Source organism: Bufo bufo, chromosome 3, assembly GCF_905171765.1.
Source record: "Bufo bufo chromosome 3, aBufBuf1.1, whole genome shotgun sequence".
Taxonomy (NCBI): domain Eukaryota; kingdom Metazoa; phylum Chordata; class Amphibia; order Anura; family Bufonidae; genus Bufo; species Bufo bufo.
In genome coordinates this window covers 613950902-613971282 of record NC_053391.1, presented here as the reverse complement: position 1 = coordinate 613971282, position 20381 = coordinate 613950902, and the positions used below count along the sequence as shown (strand labels likewise).

The 20381-nt window shown below is 43.4% G+C and overlaps 1 protein-coding gene across 1 annotated transcript in view; it reads left to right on the top strand.

Annotated features, from left to right (window-relative positions):
* LOC120993971 (guanylate cyclase soluble subunit beta-2-like) overlaps window positions 1–20381 on the top strand; it is a 64661-nt gene that overhangs the window by 25163 nt on the left and 19117 nt on the right. The window contains exons 10-13 of the mRNA XM_040422431.1: window positions 921–1241; window positions 17327–17475; window positions 18592–18738; window positions 19135–19289. Of these exons, the coding sequence (XP_040278365.1) occupies window positions 921–1241; window positions 17327–17475; window positions 18592–18738; window positions 19135–19289 (772 nt within the window). The remainder of the gene's footprint in view (window positions 1–920; window positions 1242–17326; window positions 17476–18591; window positions 18739–19134; window positions 19290–20381) is intronic.

Sequence of the window (20381 nt, the reverse complement as noted above, 5' to 3'; positions counted from 1 at the left end):
CGCGGTCTATTTATAGCTGGTATGAGGTGTTTGTGCTCCTATGCTGTGTTTGGTTTTCACATGTGGCACTATCCATTATGGCCAAACATCTCCACTTTGGTCTTGTGTGTCTAAAGACAATTGTTCCAGTCCTGCTGCCATGTTCTTTTAAGATAGAAGAGGGTTTCTCCTGGCAACCCTTCCAAACAAACCATACCATAATTGTTCAGTCTTTTTCTAATTGTACTGTCACAAATGTGAACATGCTAACCGAGACCTGTAAAGTCTTAGATCTAGCTATTGGGTTTCTTGCAATTTCTCTGAGCATTGCATGGTCTGAATTTTGTGGGCTGTCCACTGCTGGGAAGATTGTCAACTGTCTTGAATGCTTTCCACTTGTGAATAATCTTCCTCATTGTAGAATGATGGACTTCAAATGGTTTGGAAATGGCGAAAAATGCCTTATAACCCTTCCCATATTGATGGGTAGCAACAGTAGCTTTTCTAAAATCATTACTGATGCCTTTCCTTCTTGGCGTTATGTTAACACACGTCTGAATGTACTAGACCAGCAAACTGCCGAAGCTTCTGCTTTTATAGATGTGGTCACACTTGTTGATGATCAATTCATCAAGGTATTTCATCTGTAGAACTTGGCTGCTCCTTAAATTCCTATAGAAGCAGTAAGGGTACTCAATTGTTTTGTGAAATAACTGTGTAATTTGTCATGTGCTGTCATTCATCAAAGATTGTATTTACCTAATTTTAAGACTTTCTAAGGACGTGTTTTTTGTTTTTTATGTCCTGATACGTAAAAATAAGAGTTCAATGAGGATGTACTTTGTTTTTCGCAAGGCTGTAGTTCCCAGTTTCCCAGTTATCTTGAATCCTGTGGTTATATTTTATTTATGCATCGTTATCTACTAAAGATTTCTTTACAGGATATATGATATGGATGGATTCCATACAATGCATGATCTACATGTGTTCTCCAAAGCTGCGGAGTCTACAGGAACTAGAAGACAGGAACATGCATATTTCTGATATTGCCAAACACGATGCAACGAGAGACCTGATTCTTTTGAACCATCAAAGACTGGCTGAGATTGAGTTGTCCAACCAGCTGGAGCGGAAGAAGGAAGAGCTGCGCATATTGTCTAAAAACCTGGAGATTGAGAAGAAGAAAACTGAGACGTTGTTGTATTCTATGCTTCCTCAGCATGTGGCCAATCAGTTAAAAGAAGGCAAAAAAGTTCAAGCAGGTACCATATTTTTCTTGATGGGGCAATCACATTCCCTGAAATGTCTTAGACGTCATGCAAACAAGTGTGTGAATTCTGGGCTGTAACAAAGTAGGCAACATGGGGCCATATTGTAGCCTCCATAGTTAGGTTCAAGGTTCTGTATTACAAACTTTTTCCCTAGAAATATTGAAATCAGTGCTCCTAGAGGAGTGTTTTGTCCATTCTGATTGAGCAGTGATTTATTTTTAATGCAGACTCCCCATAAAAGGAAATTTCTGTGTACCACCATAATTTTAGATATTCTTGTAAAATTGCGGCCGAGTTTTTGGACTTTTACAAAGGCACAGAAATGAATCCGGAAGTGGCACTTTGCTGTCACCCAACAGCTTACTGCATCCTCTCCAAAGGAGGGCACAGTCCCTTAAACATTATAGACACATACAGGCCAAATCGGCCACAATAGGAACTTGCAGATAACTTATGTATACTGCTCACAGTGCACCTCTTTGCTGTGGGGATGCTATTCAACTTGCAGCGTACTGGCTGTAACCTGGTGTTGTGGTCTGTCAGCTGATTTCTCTCTACAACCTCCTTCCCTTATTTGCACAGATCGGCTAACACAGGATGTCTCTGCACCAAACTTGAACAGTAGCTCACGCTGCTCACCAAATGGTGAGAATTCAACTTTTTATTAATTATGGTCTCTAAGGCTTCCTTCCCATTTGCAGTACAGCTCTTCGGCAGGCTATTCCGGCACATAATGCCAGGAATTGGCTGGAAAAAAACGACTGCGTGCAGCATTTTTTTCCGGTCAAATCCTGGCATATTTGCTAGGTATCGGCTGGATCTCTGTCGGACCCCATTATAGTTAATGGAGCTGGCAGGCATTCCGGTAACATCCTTCAATGCCGGATCCAGAGAACTCCAGCAGGTTGTTCTTTGCTGGAACAGCCTGATGGAATGCTGCGCCACAAATGTGAAACTAGCCTATGCAGAACCCAGCAAGTCACCCACGTGTCCTTCAATAAAGACCCTCCCAAAGCACGATGGGCAGGGCCCAGCTACTGAACGAGCTAACTCCCAAAGAGACAGCCACTAATCCAACAACCATACTTACATCCATGCATATGAACGAGATCAACTGTAACGTGTCTATTTTCCAAGTCGAACAAGTCAGATTTTTTTAGGCCTCTGACTGTAAGCCAGACCTCCCAAAGTCATGTGCCTTTGAACCCTCTCCTGCTCTTCCACTTCCTTTATACAATGTGGAGTGAATTCCTTATTCAAAACTAGTGATTTACAAATCAGAAATATTATTGGAATCGTAGGTGTAACTTATTATATACCCTTAGGCCTCATGCACATGCACGTTGTTTTGGTCCGCATCAGAGCCACATTTTATGCGGCTCAGATGCGAACCCATTCACTTCAATGGGGCTGCAAAAGATGCAGACAACACGCCATGTGCTGTACGTATCCGTTACGTGGCCCACAGACAAAATAGAACATGTGCTATTCTTGTCTGTTTTGCGGACTAGAATAGGTATTTCTTTTATGGGCACCCATTACGTTCCGCAAATTGCGGAACGTGCACGGGCCACATCCGTGTTTTGCGGATCCACAATTTGCAGACCACAAAACACAGGACAGTCGTGCGCATGAGGCCTTACTCGTATATAATCGTACCTACTTTTGCAGCTGCTGCTTGACATTAACCCCTTAAGGACTCGGCCCTATTTCACCTTCTGGACTTGGCCATTTTTTGCAAATCTGACTAGTGGCACTTTAAGTGGTGATAACTTTAAAATGCTTTGACTTATCCAGGCCATTATGAGATAGTTTTTTTTGTCACATATTTTACTTCATGACACTGGTAAAATAAAGTAAAAAAAAATCATTTTTATTTATAAAAAAATACAAAATTTACCAAAGATTTGTAAAAAATTGCAAATTTCCAAGTTTCAATTTCTCTACTTCTATAATACATAAACCTATAAAAGAAGCAAAGCTGACTCCGTACTATTATCAAGTATCACACAGGTAGGTCATAAATCATACCACACTGTATATTATGGGGAGCCCTGGGTGAGGAAAATAATAACTACCGGTCCAAAAAGAGGATCCAAAAAATAATAATCACCCACCTCTACCCATACAACCTAAGCAGCATAGAGAAAGAGTGAAGAAGAACCTACCAGGACAAGTGCCGTGTGTCAACCAACAAGGATGGCGTTACCCCCCTGACGAAGGCACGTCGAAACGCGCGTTGGGGTAACGCCATCCTTGTTGGTTGACACACGGCACTTGTCCTGGTAGGTTCTTCTTTACTCTTTCTCTATGCTGCTTAGGTTGTATGGGTAGAGGTGGGTGATTATTATTTTTTGGATCCTCTTTTTTGACCGGTAGTTATTATTTTCCTCACCCAGGGCTCCCCATAATATACAGTGTGGTATGATTTATGACCTACCTGTGTGATACTTATAATTTATTTACATACAAATCTATTTATTACTTAGGCTACTTTCACACTAGCGTTCGGGGCTCCGCTTGTGAGTTCCGTTTGAAGGCTCTCACAAGCGGCCCCGAACGGATCCGTCCAGCCCTAATGCATTCTGAGTGGATGCGGATCCGCTCAGAATGCATCAGTTTGGCACCGTTTGTCCTCCGCTCCGCTCAGCAGACGGACACCTGAACGCTGCTTGCAGCGTTCGGGTGTCCGCCTGGCCGTGCGGAGGCAAACGGATCCGTCCAGACTTACAATGTAAGTCAATGGGGACGGATCCGTTTGAAGTTGACACAATATGGCTCAATTTTCAAACGGATCCGTCCCCCATTGACTTTCAATGTAAAGTCAAAACGGATCCGTTTGCATTATCATGAACAAAAAAAAAATTATTATTATTTTTTTTTTTTTAGTTTCAAAGTATTTTATTCAAAATGAATGCAATTGTGCGCATCACATAAAAAACATACAATGGTACATGAATATGATGCGCCATAATAAGCATGACTTATATGTAGAGCAGGTGTCATTACATCCAAATGGAATATGATGAGAAATATATAGTGAAAATAATAAAAATAATACAAAAAATAAAACCCAAATAAAATAACATAAAATAAATCAACAAATGGAGATCACATCGGAGAGCCAATCTAGACCTACACAATGTTATGAAATAATTAGATACCCACATCTCCCCTATAATGTAAAAGATATCCTGACATGTGTTCTAGGGAATGTGCTCAGTAATGAGTCAAGCTATGCTGCGTAGCCGTAGAATATGAGGAGGATATCCAGGGTCCCCACAATTTCTCAAAGGCCTCGTAAGTGTCTTGACGAATAGCGTTCAATCTCTCGTATAGTAGTAATTTGTTGATTCTATCAATTACGGCTTGAAGGCTAAGGTCTGCTGACCGCCACTTATATGCAATGTGGATCCTAGCTGCTAATAACATATGTTGAGATAACTTAAATTTGGAATAAGGCATTCTAGAAAGTTTATCGCCCAGAAGACATAAAGTAGGTATCATGGGAATGGCACAGCCCAACACAGAGGAGATCAGGTCACAAATCTTACTCCAAAATCTTTTTACCACTGGGCAAGACCACCAAATGTGAAAGACCGTGCCACTCACCTCGCATCCCCTAAAACATAGAGGGGAGACCTCCGGGTACATCCGGTGAAGTCTATAAGGGACTAAATATGTCCTATGAAGAACCTTGATGGAGGTCTCTGCTAATGTAATTTGCCAAGAGGTCTTATTTAAAGTCTGTGAGCATTGACGCCATTTCGTAACTGAAAGGTCTTCCTGGATATCCCCCTCCCACTCCAGCATATATGGCAATTTAAGTCCCTCTGGTAAAGTATTAAGTAAACCATATATCCTAGATAACAGTCCCTGTTTATATAGTGAATAAGTAATAGATCTCTCAAAAGGAGTAAATTCCACATTTGTGTCGTTGATCTTCAGGGATTGGAGACATGAAAAAATCTGTAATGCATTAAATGATTCACACTCTGGCAAGTTGTGTTTGTTTTTAAAGTCAGTTATGGACATAAGCTTTCCCCTAGTTAGGAACCTATAAAGGGTGGTAAAATTATTGGAAATCCACCATCTAAAAGTTTCTGACCGAATACCCGGTTGAAATACTGGATTCCCAAATAGGTGAAAAAGTGGCGTATGTTTAGATTGAAGGCCTGCCTTAAATCTAACAGACCGCCAAAGAATCAATGAGTGATGTGATAATGGTGAAGCTGAACGGATAGATGAAGGCAGGGGGATAGTATTCCATAGGAGGGATCTCCAAGTCCAGGGTGCACATAGGGTTTGTTCCAGAGAAACCCATAAGGGGGAGGAATCTGGCTTTAAGTGTGTCAAAAATAATTGAGCTAAACCAGCTGATTTGTAATATTTGATAAAATCAGGAACAGATAGACCTCCCTGGGATTTGTGTCTACACATTGTGGACCTAGAGATCCTAGCCCTCTTTCCTGCCCAAATAAATTTCATAGTGTCTGCCTGTAAATTTTGGAGGTCCCTAATGGGGATTCGAACTGGAAGGGTTCTGAATAGATATAGAATGCGGGGTAGAACCACCATCCTAACAATATGTATCCTCCCTACCCATGAAACAGGTAGCGAGCTCCAGGATTTGTAGTCTTCTCTGATTCTACGGTATAGTGGAATATAGTTAAGTTTGTAAATTGAAGACAACTTCTTAGTTATTAGGGTTCCTAAATATTGGATGTGATTGGTTTGTTGGGTAAAAGGAAAGTTTTGAGCAATTGAAGTTTGGAGTGATGATGGGGAATTACACAACAAAAGCTCTGACTTTTTCTGGTTAATTTTAAGCCCTGAAGCCAAGGAGAAGGTGTTTAGTAACTTTAAGAGGTTCGGGAGTGAAATGAGGGGATTGGTCAGGGATAATAGGAGGTCATCGGCAAATAAACTCAATTTATATTCAGTGTTTCCTAATTTAATGCCTGATAGATTGGGATCGTTCCTGATGGATATTGCGAGGGGTTCCATGGCCAAGGCGAATAATGCAGGCGACAGTGGGCAGCCCTGTCTAGTGCCTCTAGAAATGTGAATTGGTGAAGGATGAGTTGTTGGGAGTTTGAGGTAAGCTACTGGGGCCGAGTAGATTGCTTGAATCGCTTTTACAAACGGACCAGTAATGCCCATATTGTGTAACACTTTGTATAAATAATCCCAGCTAATAGAGTCAAAGGCCTTTTCTATATCTAATGCCAGAATGGCCAGGGGGGTCTTATTAGTGTTAGCTATCTGTATTACATTGAGAACCTTTCTAATGTTATCTGGTGCCTCTCTTTCTGGTATAAAACCTACCTGGTCTTTATGAACAAGTCCAGGGAGGAGTATATTAAGACGCCTTGCTAATATGGATGTAAAAAGTTTAGTGTCCAGATTTAATAGGGAAATCGGTCTATAGTTAGTGGTAGACAAGGGATCCTTTTTAGGCTTGGGCAGCACGGTGATGTTAGCGAAAAGAAAATCGGGATGAGGAGTATGGCCTGCTAGTAGATGGTTACAGAATTGAACTATGTGTGGAGTTAAAATCGTGGCATATTTTTTATAATACAAGGCAGATAGCCCACCAGGCCCCGGGGCCTTCCCCAGTTTCAGTGCGTTGATTGTGTAAATTACTTCCTCCGAACTAATAGCTTTACTCAGGTCCCGTAGAGCATCAGGAGACACTTGTGGGAGCGATATAGATGACAGGAAGTTATCTCTTGGTTGTGCTTGCTCATCCTCCGCTCCCTTGTAAAGCTACCGGTAAAAAGCATGAAACGTATCATAAATGATCTTAGGGTTGGATGTTATATGGCCAGTGTGTGAACGGATTTGGAAAACCTGGTTAATCTTCTGTTTAGCCTTCAATTGTCGAGCTAACATTTTATCAGGTTTATTGGCGTATCTATAGAAATACGATGCGGTCCATCGTAAGGCCTTTTCTGTATTATTTGATAATATGATGTTTATTTGCATCTTGGTGTCCTTGACCGCTTTAAGCAAATATAGTGAGGGTGACCGCTGGTGCGCCAGAACCAGTCTATTCAGTTTAGCTTCAAGCGTCAAAAGGGCCGCCTGTCTTCCCTTCTTTAACTGAGATGCTTCTCTAATTATTCTTCCCCTCATGTAGGCCTTATGTGTGATCCATGTGAGCAAAGGGTCTATATCCGGCTGCACATTCTCAGCAAAAAAGCCTTTCATGTCCTCCTGTAGCCTATCACGAACAGCTGGTCTAGTCAAAAGGGATTCACTAAGTCTCCAAGAAAACAGACGGTTCGTAGGCGTGTTTGGGGCCAGCTCAATCATCACCATGTCATGGTCCGACCAAGAAGACACTATATGTCTGCTAAATGCCATATAGGGGAGCATAGAGTTGGACAACAGAATGTGATCAATACGTGAATATACATTATGAGCTGGAGAATAATATGTATATCCCCTCTGTCCACCGTTGTGCTCCCTCCACGAGTCCGCTATTGAAAGGGATTCCAGTATGTTCTTAATAGTGACCTTACAAGAAGCCGAGCGTGACGTAGCGGGTGGAGCAGAACGGTCCAACACAGGATCCATCACAAAGTTAAAATCTCCGCACCAAATTACTTTGTCATAAGTGAGAGAGTCAAGTGTATGTTGCATATGAGCAAAAAATGAGATTGACTCAATATTAGGAGCATATGTACTGACTATACACCACATTTCACCGCAGTAGTCACCCAGTAAAATGACGTAACGACCCTCTTTATCCACAATGGAGCGGGTAACCTGAAATGGAAAATTATTCTTGAGCAGGATTATGGTCCCTCTACATTTGGACTGAAAAGTGGACGAGAAAAATCTCGTGTATTGGGGATGAAAGTATTTAGGATGGGATACCGCAGTGAAATGGGTCTCCTGGAGACATATTATATCTGGCTTGTTTCTGCAATACGCAGAAAATGCCGTTTTACGTTTTCTCGGGGAGTTAAAACCCCGGACATTATGTGTTAAGACCTTACACATGACTGATTGTAAAGCATGATGTGGTTAAGGCAAGTCATAATGTGCAATACCAAATATCTTATTCGGCTCAAAGTAGGATCTCCAATAACGAAAATAATAAAAAAGAACATAACATACAATAAAATAAATGCATCATGAGATGCAGTATAATGCAGATCAAACGGGCAAATTGCGATCATCAGGTAAAACAGGAATAAACCTGATTCCGCAATAAACAATTGTCCCATATGGACGAGCAACCAGGGCCGGCCTTTGGGGTGTGCGAGCTGTGCGGCCGCACAGGGCGCCATGACAACAGGGGCGCCCGGCGGCCGACACAGCTCGCAGTCGGTCTCTATAGGCTACAGCAGCCGGCCCGACCTGAGCCGAGATTGGGCGCAAAATTGCAGGGGGCGCCAGGCAGCAAACACTAAAATGAGGATCATGGGAGCCTATGGCTCCAGTCCCCTCCGTTCTTCCTCATAGGCTTCAGCGCCTGAAGCCTATGAGGCAGTAGAGCCAGCGTAGTGTCTAGAATGTAGTTGATCCTAGGAGGTATGATGTCAGGGAAAGAGGCGGAGTCTCGTCATCCAGGGGGCGGGGCATAACGATGTGCAGGAGATTCTACAGAGCAGGAGCACAGTCTGCAGGTAAGTATGTGGAGGAGAATAGTGACTGTTATTTTTACTTGGGGGGCTTTTTGCAGGGGCTGAAGGGAGAAGGAATCATCTTTGTACTGGAGCCAGAAGAGCCCGTTCAAGATGCCCCGGATCCAGTTTCCCCTCTTGTGGATATTGTTGTTCCAGTTGTTCCAGTTGTTCCAGTTGTTCCTGACCAGGGTCTCGCTGATGGAGACCCTCCTGTTGCTCCTGTCCCTTCTACTTCGTTGCTAAGGGAAGAGGAGACCCCTGTACTGAGAAGGTCTACCCGGATGACCAGGGGACGCCCGCCAGTCCGTTTAGGAGACTTTGACTATTCTGGTGGCGTCTCCTCCCAAACCGTTGTTACTGGGAATACCTTGTTGGACATTTGTGCGCAAGAATGGACTCCCCCACGTGAGCCCTTGCCTGTGCTACACCCACAGGAAACCCCTGGGTAGTTCCGTTGTTATTCTGTCATTTTATTGTGCAACTTCATACAAAAGTATTGTGCCCAGAGATGGACTCCACCGCATGAGAGCCTCTGTGATTTAATAAGAAATAACCTGGGTACGGACTCATGTTTGTTATTTGAGCCTCCAAGAACTTTTATACCGTTTTCTACTGTTTTATTATGGACTTATTCATTGTCATGGACTATCCTGGTTATAATGTTACGCTGTGCCAGGTCAGCGCCCCCGTTCCATTCACTATCCTGAGAGAAGAGAACGACGCCCCTTGTCACTGCCCTGCACCTTTGCCAATTGGACCTGATGTAAATGTAAATGCAGATGAATTGCATATATGTATGCCTGCATGTCTCTATTTTCTATTTCAGGTAGAGATTCCAGTTGGGCGACCCATGATGGAGTACGAGGTCGTACTCAGCTTAAAGCAGTGGGGTATGTAGTGTACGGGAACTGTAATACCCGTCACTACCAAAGGTCACTTGGTGTGCTGTCGTCCCTCCTTAATTATGGGAAGTTGGTATATGTCAGTTTTATAAAACGTCATGTAATGTAATGCATGTATTTCCCTGTTACTATGAAACTTGCAAGTACAGGCCGGCTAGGGGTGTCATTCCAGCTCTTAGGCATTAGAGGGAGCTAAAGAGCCCTAGTTTATATAAGGCCAGACAAGGAAGGGAAAGTCAGTGTAACCTGATCTAGTGTGGAGTGCAGAAGTCAGTCTAGACCAGAGCTCAGAAGTTTCTAGAGCCTGAGGAAGCTGAGAGAGACAGAGGCAAAGACCAGAGAAGCCAGAGGTACTGAGAGAAACAGAGGAGGTACTTATTTAAGCCATAATCAAGGATATAAAGCCAGACTTAGGTTAATGGGCCTTGGTGAAGAATTGCTACATTCCAGGATCAGACAGAGTTAGAGTGCAATCTCCTTTGCTGCAAATCCTGTGTTTAACACTCTGTAATTACCCTGCTGTACTGAATTGCCTGCATCGACCGAATTGCAAAATCGACTGTATGCTGAGGAACTGCGTTTCCAATATTGTCTCTGCCTGCAAACTACTAAAGTTGAAGTTCTGTTTTAACACCACGTTTCCTCAAATTATTCCTGCATCCGCAAACGGCGTGCCACCGTTTACTTGGCACTGGCGTCACGAACTATTCCTACCTATACCTGCCCTTGCAGAGAGTCAGCTGTACCAGGTTAGTGTATATTGCACTACTACACCCAGAAACACCTACTACGCACAACTTGAGTACACTGCAACTGTATGTTAGAGGGGTCTGAAGAGAGGGTAGTTGGGGTGATATTATTTACATGGAACTGTGGGCTGGAGAGGCTGAAGGCAAGGGGGTGATATTATTTTACATAGGGCTGTATGCTGGAGGGGCTAAGGCAGGGAAGTGATGTGTCTTACATGGGACTGTATGCTGGAGGGGCGTTGTATCTTACATTGGACTGTATGCTGGAGGGACTGAAGGCAGGGGGAGTGATGTACTTTACATAGGACTGTATGCTGGAGGGGCTGAAGGCAGGATGAGTGATGCATTTTACATGGGACTGTGCAAGAAGGACTGGAAGGCAGGGGTGTGATGTATCTTACATGGGACTGTATGCTGGAGGGGCTGAAGGCAGGCGGCAAAGAGAGGGAGTGTGATATTATTTACATAGGACTGTATGTTGGAGGGGCTGAAGGCGGGGAGTGATCTACCTTACATGGGACTGTATGCTGGAGGAGCTGAAGGCAGGGAAGTAATGTGTCTTACATGGGACTGTATGCTAGAGGGGCTGAAGGCAGGGGGAAGGTTGTATGTTACATCGGACTGTATGCTGGAGGGGCTGAGGGGGGGGGGCATAATTATTACTATAATACTACAGAGGGGGCCATTATAATATTAATAATAATAATAATACAGAGGAGGAAATAATAATAATAATATAGAGGGGCCAGTATATATTATAATTATACAGAGGGCATTATAGTTATGGGCACTACGGGGGAGGGGAGGTCTGTTATCTGAGGATGAGAGTAAAGTGAGAAATCCCCAAAATTTTCTGTGAAACTCTACAGAGACGAGACGCGGCTGAAAGAAGTTATCATGACGGTCCTATCTCCGAATGAAGATGCTGAGGAAAGTCTACATCACAGGAGAGGTCACTGGATGTAACAGGTATGGTGCGTTTTTTTTTTTTTTTTTTGTTACCAAATATCTTTCTTTAAATGGGGCCTGGGGGCAGGGGACTGGATAAAGATAAGAGTGACAGACACTGGGTATGATTAAGGGGGCAGAGGACTGGATAAGGTGGGTGACACCGTGACAGTCACTGGGTATGATTAAGGGGGACAGCGGACTAAGTAAGGGTGACACTGGGTATGATTAAGAAGGGCAGGGTACTGGGTAAAAGGTGACAGGGTATGATTAAGGGGGGCAGGGGACTGGCTATGGGTGACACTGGGTATGATTAAGGCCCTTAATCATACCCAGTGTCACCCAGAGCCAGTCCACTGCCCCCCTTAATCATACCCCGTCACCCTTACCCAGTCCCCTGCCCCCCTTAATCATACCCTGTCACCTTTACACAGTCCCCTGTCCTTCTTAATCACACCCAGTGTCACCTTTGCCCAGTCTCCTGCCCCTTCAATTAGACCCTGCCCCCCTTAATTATACCCAGTGTCACCCATAGCCAGTCCCCTGCCCCCCTTAATCATACCCTTTCACCTTTACCCAGTCCCCTGCCCCCCTTAATCATACCCAGTGTCAACTAAAGCCAGTCCCCTGCCCCTTTGTCATACCCAGTGTCACCCTTATCCAGTGCCCTTCACCCTTAATCATACCCAGTGTCTGTCACCCTTAATTTAAGGGGGGCAGGGGACTGGGTAAGGGTGACACTGGGTATGATTAAGGGCAGGGGACTGGGTAAAGGTGACAGGGTATGATTAAGGGGGGCAGGGGACTGGCTCTGGGTGACACTGGGTATGATTGTACTTGTTTGCACTTGCACTTAAATTATCTGTAATTAAAGAAAACTGTTTGTTACAAAGATTGCTTTCCTCTTTGTGTATGTTTAGGTGAACGGGGGGGGGGGGGGGGGGGGGCGCCACGAGATTAGCTCGCACAGGGCGTCTGAACACCTAAGGCCGGCCCTGCGAGCAACAAGCATGTCCAATCCACCGCGTCCCAATAGGTAAACACGTGCATCATGAGGGGCAGTTAAGTGCAAAAAACAAGGATAGGAAAAACGTAATATATCGTGAGTTACCCAAGTAAAATGAGTCTCTGTTAATCCGATGCTTCAGAAAACAACTGGGTCCTTCAGGTCGTTGATTGCCTGGATCCTGAAGATGGTGATGAGACGACTCTGGTCCACTCCCTTGTCGGGCGTTGCGGCCTAGGGTGCGAGGATGGTCCCTCTGGTCGGTCCAACTCAATGCCGGCCTTCTGTAGAACCTCGATTCCTTCAGCCGGTGTGCGGATAGTGTGGCTACGAGTGTTCAACTGGAAGGAGAGGGTGAAGGGGAATCCCCATCTGTATTTCACCTGTGCTTGTTGGAGAGCCTGGGTCACAGGCCTCATTTCCCTACGCTTCCGTAGTGTGGACGGAGCCAAGTCGGCATAAAGATGAACCGACGAGGGGAGTCCAGGTAGGTTGGATAGGTTTCGGGCCGCATTAAGGATCTTATCCCTCATGTCAGGATGGTGCATACGGAGCACTACATCTCTCGGTATATCAGGTAACCTCGGTTTCCCCAGAGATCTGTGGACTCTGTCCATCTTTAGATATTCGGGCTCGGTGTCCGGCAGTAACTCTGTAAACAGACTCGCCATTGTCGCAGGCAGATCTTGAAAGAGCTCAGGTAGCCCTCGAACCCGAAGGTTGCCTCTTCTAGATCTATTTTCTAGATCCTCAATTTTAAGTTCGAGCTCCTGAAGCTGAGCCGTATGTGAGTCGATGTCTGTTCTGTCTGCTCCGATGGCGTCAGCTAAATCATCCGCTCTGGTCTCCATGTCGGACACCCTGTTGCCCAAGTCCTGTAATTGCCGGGTAAATTCAGCCACCGCTTGAGTCAGCTCGGTGCGGAATAGTGTAGCAATGTTGTTATAGAGGTCAGACGAGTTCGGCTGAACCTCTTCTGGGGCTGGTCTCTGCTCACTTTCCGTGGATGAGGCAGGGCTTGCCGGCATTGCGGCCTGGTCCGCCATGATGGATTGGCGCGTAGCTCTGAAAATCTCCGGTATTGTCTGGGATGAAGCTGGTGTAGCCGGCAATTTAGGCTTCCCTTTGCCACGGGATGTTTTCTGCGTCCCCTGCATGAGAACACTAATGTAGTGGAGCCGTGATGACGGCGATTATTATGGGATTGAGGCAGTGGATGGTGCGGAGCTCACAAAGGCATGTCTTCCCAGCAAGCCGCGCGCATGCGCTCCTCCTATTTTTTTTTTTTTTTTCATGGTAATGCAAACAGATCCGTTCTGAACGGATCTAAGCGTTTGCATTATAGGTGCGGATCGGTCTGTGCAGATACCAGACGGATCCGCACATAACGCAGGTGTGAAAGTAGCCTTACCTATAAACCAATTTATGACAATGTTGCCTGATATATATCATCATTTTTTGTAATTAATAAAGCATTTATGATAATTGATAATAGTACGGAGTCAGCTTCGTTTCTTTTATAGGTTTTTGCATTTTCATGGGAGCTGGTACTCGTGATTGTATACAGGTTGATCCTTGTACTATTGCCACAATATGGATTGTATATGCTAATGTTAGTTTGGGCATGAGGATCCCTTTTGGTTGTTTTGTGTTTGTGTTTCTATAATACATAGTAATACCTCCAAAAATAGTTATTACTTTACATTCCCTATATGTCTACTTCATGTTTGGATCATTTTGGGAATGATATTTTTATTTTTTTTCAGAACTTTTCAAAAACCCAATTTTTAGGGACCAGTTAAGGTCTGAAGTCACTTTGCGAGGCTTACATAATAGAAACCACCCAAAAATTACCCCATTCTATAAACTACACCACTCAAGGTATTCAAAACTGATTTTACAAACTTTGTTAACCCTTTAGGTGTTCCACAAGAATTAATAGAAAATAGAGATACAATTTCAAAATTTCCCTTTTTTGGCAGATTTTCCATTTTAATAATTTTTTTCCAGTTACAAAGCAAGGGTTAACAGCCAAACCAAACTCAATATTTATGGCTCTGATTCTGTAGTTTACAGAAACACCCCATATGTGGTCGTAAACCGCTGTACGGGCACACGGCAGGGCGCAGAAGGAAAGGAATGCCATACAGTTTTTGGAAGGCAGATTTTGCTGGACTGGTTTTTTTGACACCATGTCCCATTTGAAGCCCCCCTGATGCACCCCTAGAGTAGAAACTCCAAAAAAGTGGCCCCATTTTAGAAACTACGGGATAGGGTGGCAGTATTGTTGGTACTAGTTTAGGGTACATATGATTTTTGGTTGCTCTATATTACACTTTTTGTGAGACAAGATAATAAGAAATAGCTGTTTTGGCACCGTTTTTATTTTTTGTTATTTACAACATTCATCTGACAGGTTAGATCATGTGATATTTTTATAGACCAGGTTGTCACGGATACGGCGATACCTAATATGTATACTTTTTTTTTTATTTATGTAAGTTTTACACAATGATTTCTTTTTTGAAGCAAAAAAAATCATGTTTTAGTGTTTCCATAGTCTGAGCCATAATTTTTTTGTTTTTGGGCGATTACCTTGGGTAGGGTATGATTTTTGCGGGATGAGATGATGGTTTTATTGGCACTATTTTGGGGTGCGTGTGACTTTTTGATCGCTTGCTATTACACTTTTTGTGATGTAAGGTGACAAAAAAATGGTTTATTTAGCACAGCTTTTATTTTTTACGGTGTTGATCTGAGGGGTTAGGTCATGTGATATTTTTATAGAGCCAGTCGATACGAATGCGGCGATACCAAATATGTATACTTTTTTTTTATTTATGTAAGTTTTACACAATAACAGCTTTTTTTAAAACAAAAAAAATGATGATTTAGTGTCTCCATATTCTGAGCCAGTTTTTTTTAATTTTTTGCGCGATTGTCTCAGCTAGGGGCTCATTTATTGCGGGATGAGGGGACGGTTAGATTGGTACTATTTTGGTAGGCAAACGCCTTTTTGATCGCTTGCTGTTGTACTTTTTGTGATGTAAGGTGACAAAAAAATGGTTTATTTAGCACACTTTTTATTTTTTATGGTGTTCATCTGAGGGGTTAGGTCATGTGATAGGTTTATAGAGCCGGTCGATACGGACGCGGCGATACCTAATATGTATATTCCCCCCCCCTATTTTTTACCAATTTATTTTAACTTTATTTGGGGAATATGACGTTTTTGTTTATTTTTACTTAAAACTTTGAATTTTTGGGGGGGAAAACTTTTTTTTTTAAACTTTTTTTTTCACTTTATTTTTTGTCCCACTTTGGGACTTGAACTTTTGAGGGTCTAATCCTTTACAGTGCATTCCAATACTTCTGTATTGGAATGCATTGGCTGTATGAGTAATACAGTGTGTATTACTCATACAGCTTCCGGCCTGTGAGATCCAGGGGGCCGGATCTCACAGGCTCTTCCTCGGAAGGCAGGAATGGGGACCCGATGGCACCGCCGCCGCACCAGGTAAAAGCCGCAAACCGCAGGTCTGAATTGACCCCCCGCGCATTTAGCCGAGGTGCCTGTTCAATGATTTGAGTAGGCACCTTGTTCCGATCACCGCCCGCTGGGCGGCAGTGATCGGAACAACACATGACGTACCGGTACGTCATGGGTCCTTAAGGACTCGGGAACCATGCCGTACCGATAGGTCATGGGTCCCTAAGGGGTTAAAGGATAACTGTCGTATTATTATTTTTTTTTGCCGTATTGGATTGTGGTGATTAATATCACCTTGGTGGCCCTATTTCAACTTTTCACTGTGTATTCAATTACCCCTTCAATTCCACATTTTTGTTCCCTGTACTGCCTACTTTTACCTGTGCTTAAAATAGGGTTGCTAGGCATGGTCCGTCTATCTGTTGAAGGACGGAGCACGCAGCGTGCAAGGTCACATTACTGACAGCCAGGGACTGTAAGTAAATGATTAAAGCCAGGTCCTCCCCAGCAGCTGATAACAGTGCAGAGCTGGAGAATGCAGAGTGGAAGCAGCGCACAACAGGGAAGGGAGATCTGCCATCTGCTCAGTGTATAAATGAAAGCAACATGTGGTAAGAGGACCCCTTTGTGCTGCAGGAGATAAACCCTTTAGGGGGGGAGGGCTCTGGTTACTCACACTTTTGGGGGGCTATTGTTACTGGCTAGTGAGGGCAGGCGGGATTAGCCTCAGGGTGAGGGCAGTGGCGGCCATCTTAACTGAATAGTGAAATTGCCGTTTTATGCAGACCGGTTGCTAAGGGCTGAATCTTATTAAATATGGGGTAAGTCAGTCTAATAGTAACCGATTCTGGAATATCATGTTATTAGTAACTACATATATGAAAATTGAAATTAGGGTCTAAATGTGACAGTTATCCTTTAAGTACTAATGCTTAGCTTACTTGTAACTGGAATAAACAGGTAGTTCATTTACTCAGTTATCCACAGTTCTATTCCATTTAATGTATATGCGGTAATATTATACTTCGGGGTCATGCCCACAAATGTATTTTTTTCCCCATGTTCGTTCAGTTTTTTTTGCGGCCCGTATGCGGAACCATTCACTTCAATGGGTCAAGAAAAAAACAGAAATGACGCCGCCGTGTGCATTCCGTTTCCGTTAGTCCGTTCCGCAAAAAAGATAGAACTTGTCCTATTCTTATATTGTTACAATGGATCCGCAAAAAAACTGACGCACTACGGATGTCATCCATATTTTATGTACCGCAAAATACATACGGTCGTGTGCATGAACCCTTATCATGTAAACCACTTTCTCACAGTTTGGGTCTTTCCTTACAGGAGAGTTTGAGACGTGCACTATACTGTTCAGTGATGTAGTGACATTCACCAACATCTGTTCTGCTTGTGAGCCCATCCAAATAGTTAACATGCTTAATGCAATGTATCTGAGATTTGATCGCCTGACAAGTGTGCATGATGTGTACAAGGTAAGAGTCGTCGTAATTATTCAGCGCTAATCAATAAATGCAGCAGATGTACAGTTGTATGGAGCTGTAATACAGCTTCCATAGAGGTGCATGGCCTTTACTGTACTTCTATACTAGAGATCAGTGAATCGACTCTAAACAAATTAGATTTATCATGAATTTCACAAAAATCTTCTTCCAAATAAATCTAAAGTTTTAGCAATTCAGATGAATTGCTCAAAATTGTGCCAGCCATTTTACAGTTAAAATTTAGCACACTAGAGAGGGAAACAGCGCAGGGAAGATGAAGGATCACATGATCCCTGGCCGGCGGGCTTGTCTACAATGCTTTGCAGTCAGCCTGACAACTAATCAGGAAGGAGGATATTGGCTGGTCTATCAGGCTGTATGCTAGCGCTGAAGCAAAGAGGCGATTCTGAGCTCAGTCACTGATCTAATAGGACGTGTCTACCGAATCTGTGATAGAAATGGCAATAAGACCCACAAGCCAGCCATTTTAGGGTCTTGCAGAGACTAAGTAGGGATTGTGAAGAAGATATATTTATATAGGTAGATTGAATTACTAGATAAAACTAGAAAGGTTTTATTATTTGGCACAAGATAGGGGCAGTTAGTGTACTGTGCATCTGTAGCCAGGGTTGGGGCTGTTTATAACTATATGTGTTGCACTACAGAAGAGACTTTTTATTTATCTTTATTATTTTTTTTTAAGTACAGGAGCCACCTTTTTGTCCAAAAACCTGTTGCGTAGCTTCTACAATTTAGTGCATCAGATTACTGTCAATTTTGGTTACGCCCAGGGGAAGTTCTATAGTGTTTATTTATTTTTCTAGCTTATAAACATACAAAGAACTGAACTAAAAAAAAAATTAACATAATTTAGTGCATTAACAACAATGTACTCTATATTTTGGTCACACCCAGGGCATGTGCTATTAAGCCTGTGCTTTTTTCCCCAAAAAAAACTTGTTGTAATTGTTCTACACTTTATACAAATGTGAAAAGCATATTTAAGCGTGTCAAAGCAGTTTATATTTTGGTCACAGCCAGAGAACGTCCTATTGAACCTGTGTGTTTTTTTTCCAAAACCTTTGAATTCCTATTTCCTTCCTCTAGGTAGAGACCATTGGTGATGCTTACATGGTAGTTGGAGGAGTACCAGTTCCTATGGAAACCCATGCACAAAGAGTGGCTAACTTTGCTTTGGGCATGAGAATGGCAGCAAAAGAAGTAATCAACCCTATATCTGGAGACTCTATTCAGGTAATTGCAAGCGGCCAAATGACCCAGTACAGGTTACTGCAGCTCAACCCCCATAGTCATTGGCAGCTGAACTGCAGGAGTACAGCATAGCTACTACAGAGTGGTCAGCTTCTGTGTTTCCAACTCCATACACAGAGTTAGTTCCAGCTGGTGGGGCTCCTGCTAGAAGCTAATCTCTAGACATGCAGATCTGACATAAGGATAGGTCATCGGTATTAAAGTCCTGGAAACCCCCTTTAAGAAGTGTGATGGGATAAAAAAAAATAATAGTTATAAGAGAACAAGATGTTTTAGTCTGATAACATATATTACAAAGTTTCTCATATTCACCTGTACTATTGATTTAAGCAAAGTTGGGTGAAAGTTAGTGTCCCTTTTAAATAACTATTAATTTAGATCAGAGTTGGGATTCACACTGGACCGGTGTTGGCTGGAGTTGTTGGAGAGAAGATGCCAAGGTACTGCTTGTTTGGAGACACTGTCAATACAGCTTCCAGGATGGAAAGTCATGGGGTTCCAGATAAAATTCACCTGAGTCCAACAAGCTTCAAGTAAGAATAATGAAGTGATCAAGCAATGAGAAATAACTTGTTAAAGGGAGTCTGTCACCACAATTTGCCCTTATAGACCACTTACATAGCACTGTAGCATAACTATAGATCAGTCAAATGGTACCTTTGTCTTTTTGTTTGGATGTTCACCAGGGGCAAAAACTGAGTTTTATTCATATGTAAATGAGGGCTCGCAAGTGCCCAGGGGCGGTGTTCGGGCTGTAAGTGCACAGGCCGCTCTGCCTTCTTCTCACATAACCTCTCCCCAGCCTGTTGCTTGGCCCGCCCTGTAAGCCTCTTACGTCATCCAGTGTACTGGCCGATATCCCGCCGGCGCATGCGCACTGCATGGAATGATGCTGCTGCCCACAATGGTCATCACAGTGCGCATGCACCGGCGGGATATCGGCCAGTACACTGGATGACGTAAGAGGCTTACAGGGCGGGCCAAGCAACAGGCTGGGGAGGGGTTATGTGAGAAGAAGGCAGAGCGGCCTGGGCACTTACAGCCCGAACGCCGCCCCTGGGCACTTGCGAGTCCTCATTTACATATGAATAAAACTCAATGTTTGCCCCTGGTGAACATCCAAACAAAAAGACAAAGGTACCATTTGACTGATCTATAGTTATGCTATAGTGCTATGTAAGTGGTCTATAAGGGCAAATTGTGGTGACAGACTCCCTTAAAGGCTACTTTCACACTTGCGTTTTTCTTTTCCGGCATAGAGTTCCGTCCTAGGGGCTGAATACCGGAAAAGAACTGATCAGTTTGAACTGATCATTATGCATTCTGAATGGAGAGTAATCCGTGCAGGATGTATCACGATGTCTTTAGTTCAGTCTTTTTGACTGATCAAAAAAAAAAGATAAAACCGAAGCATGCTGCGGTTTTATCTCCGGCCCAAAAAAACTTTGCCTTAATGCCGGATCTGGCATTTTTTTCCCCATAGGAATGTATTAGTGCCGGATCCATCCTTCCGGTCTGCGCATGCGCAGACCGAAAAAAAGGTGAAAAAAATGCCAGATCCATTTTCCGGATGAGACCAGAAAGACGGATCCGGCATTTCAATGCATTTTTCTGACCGATCAGGA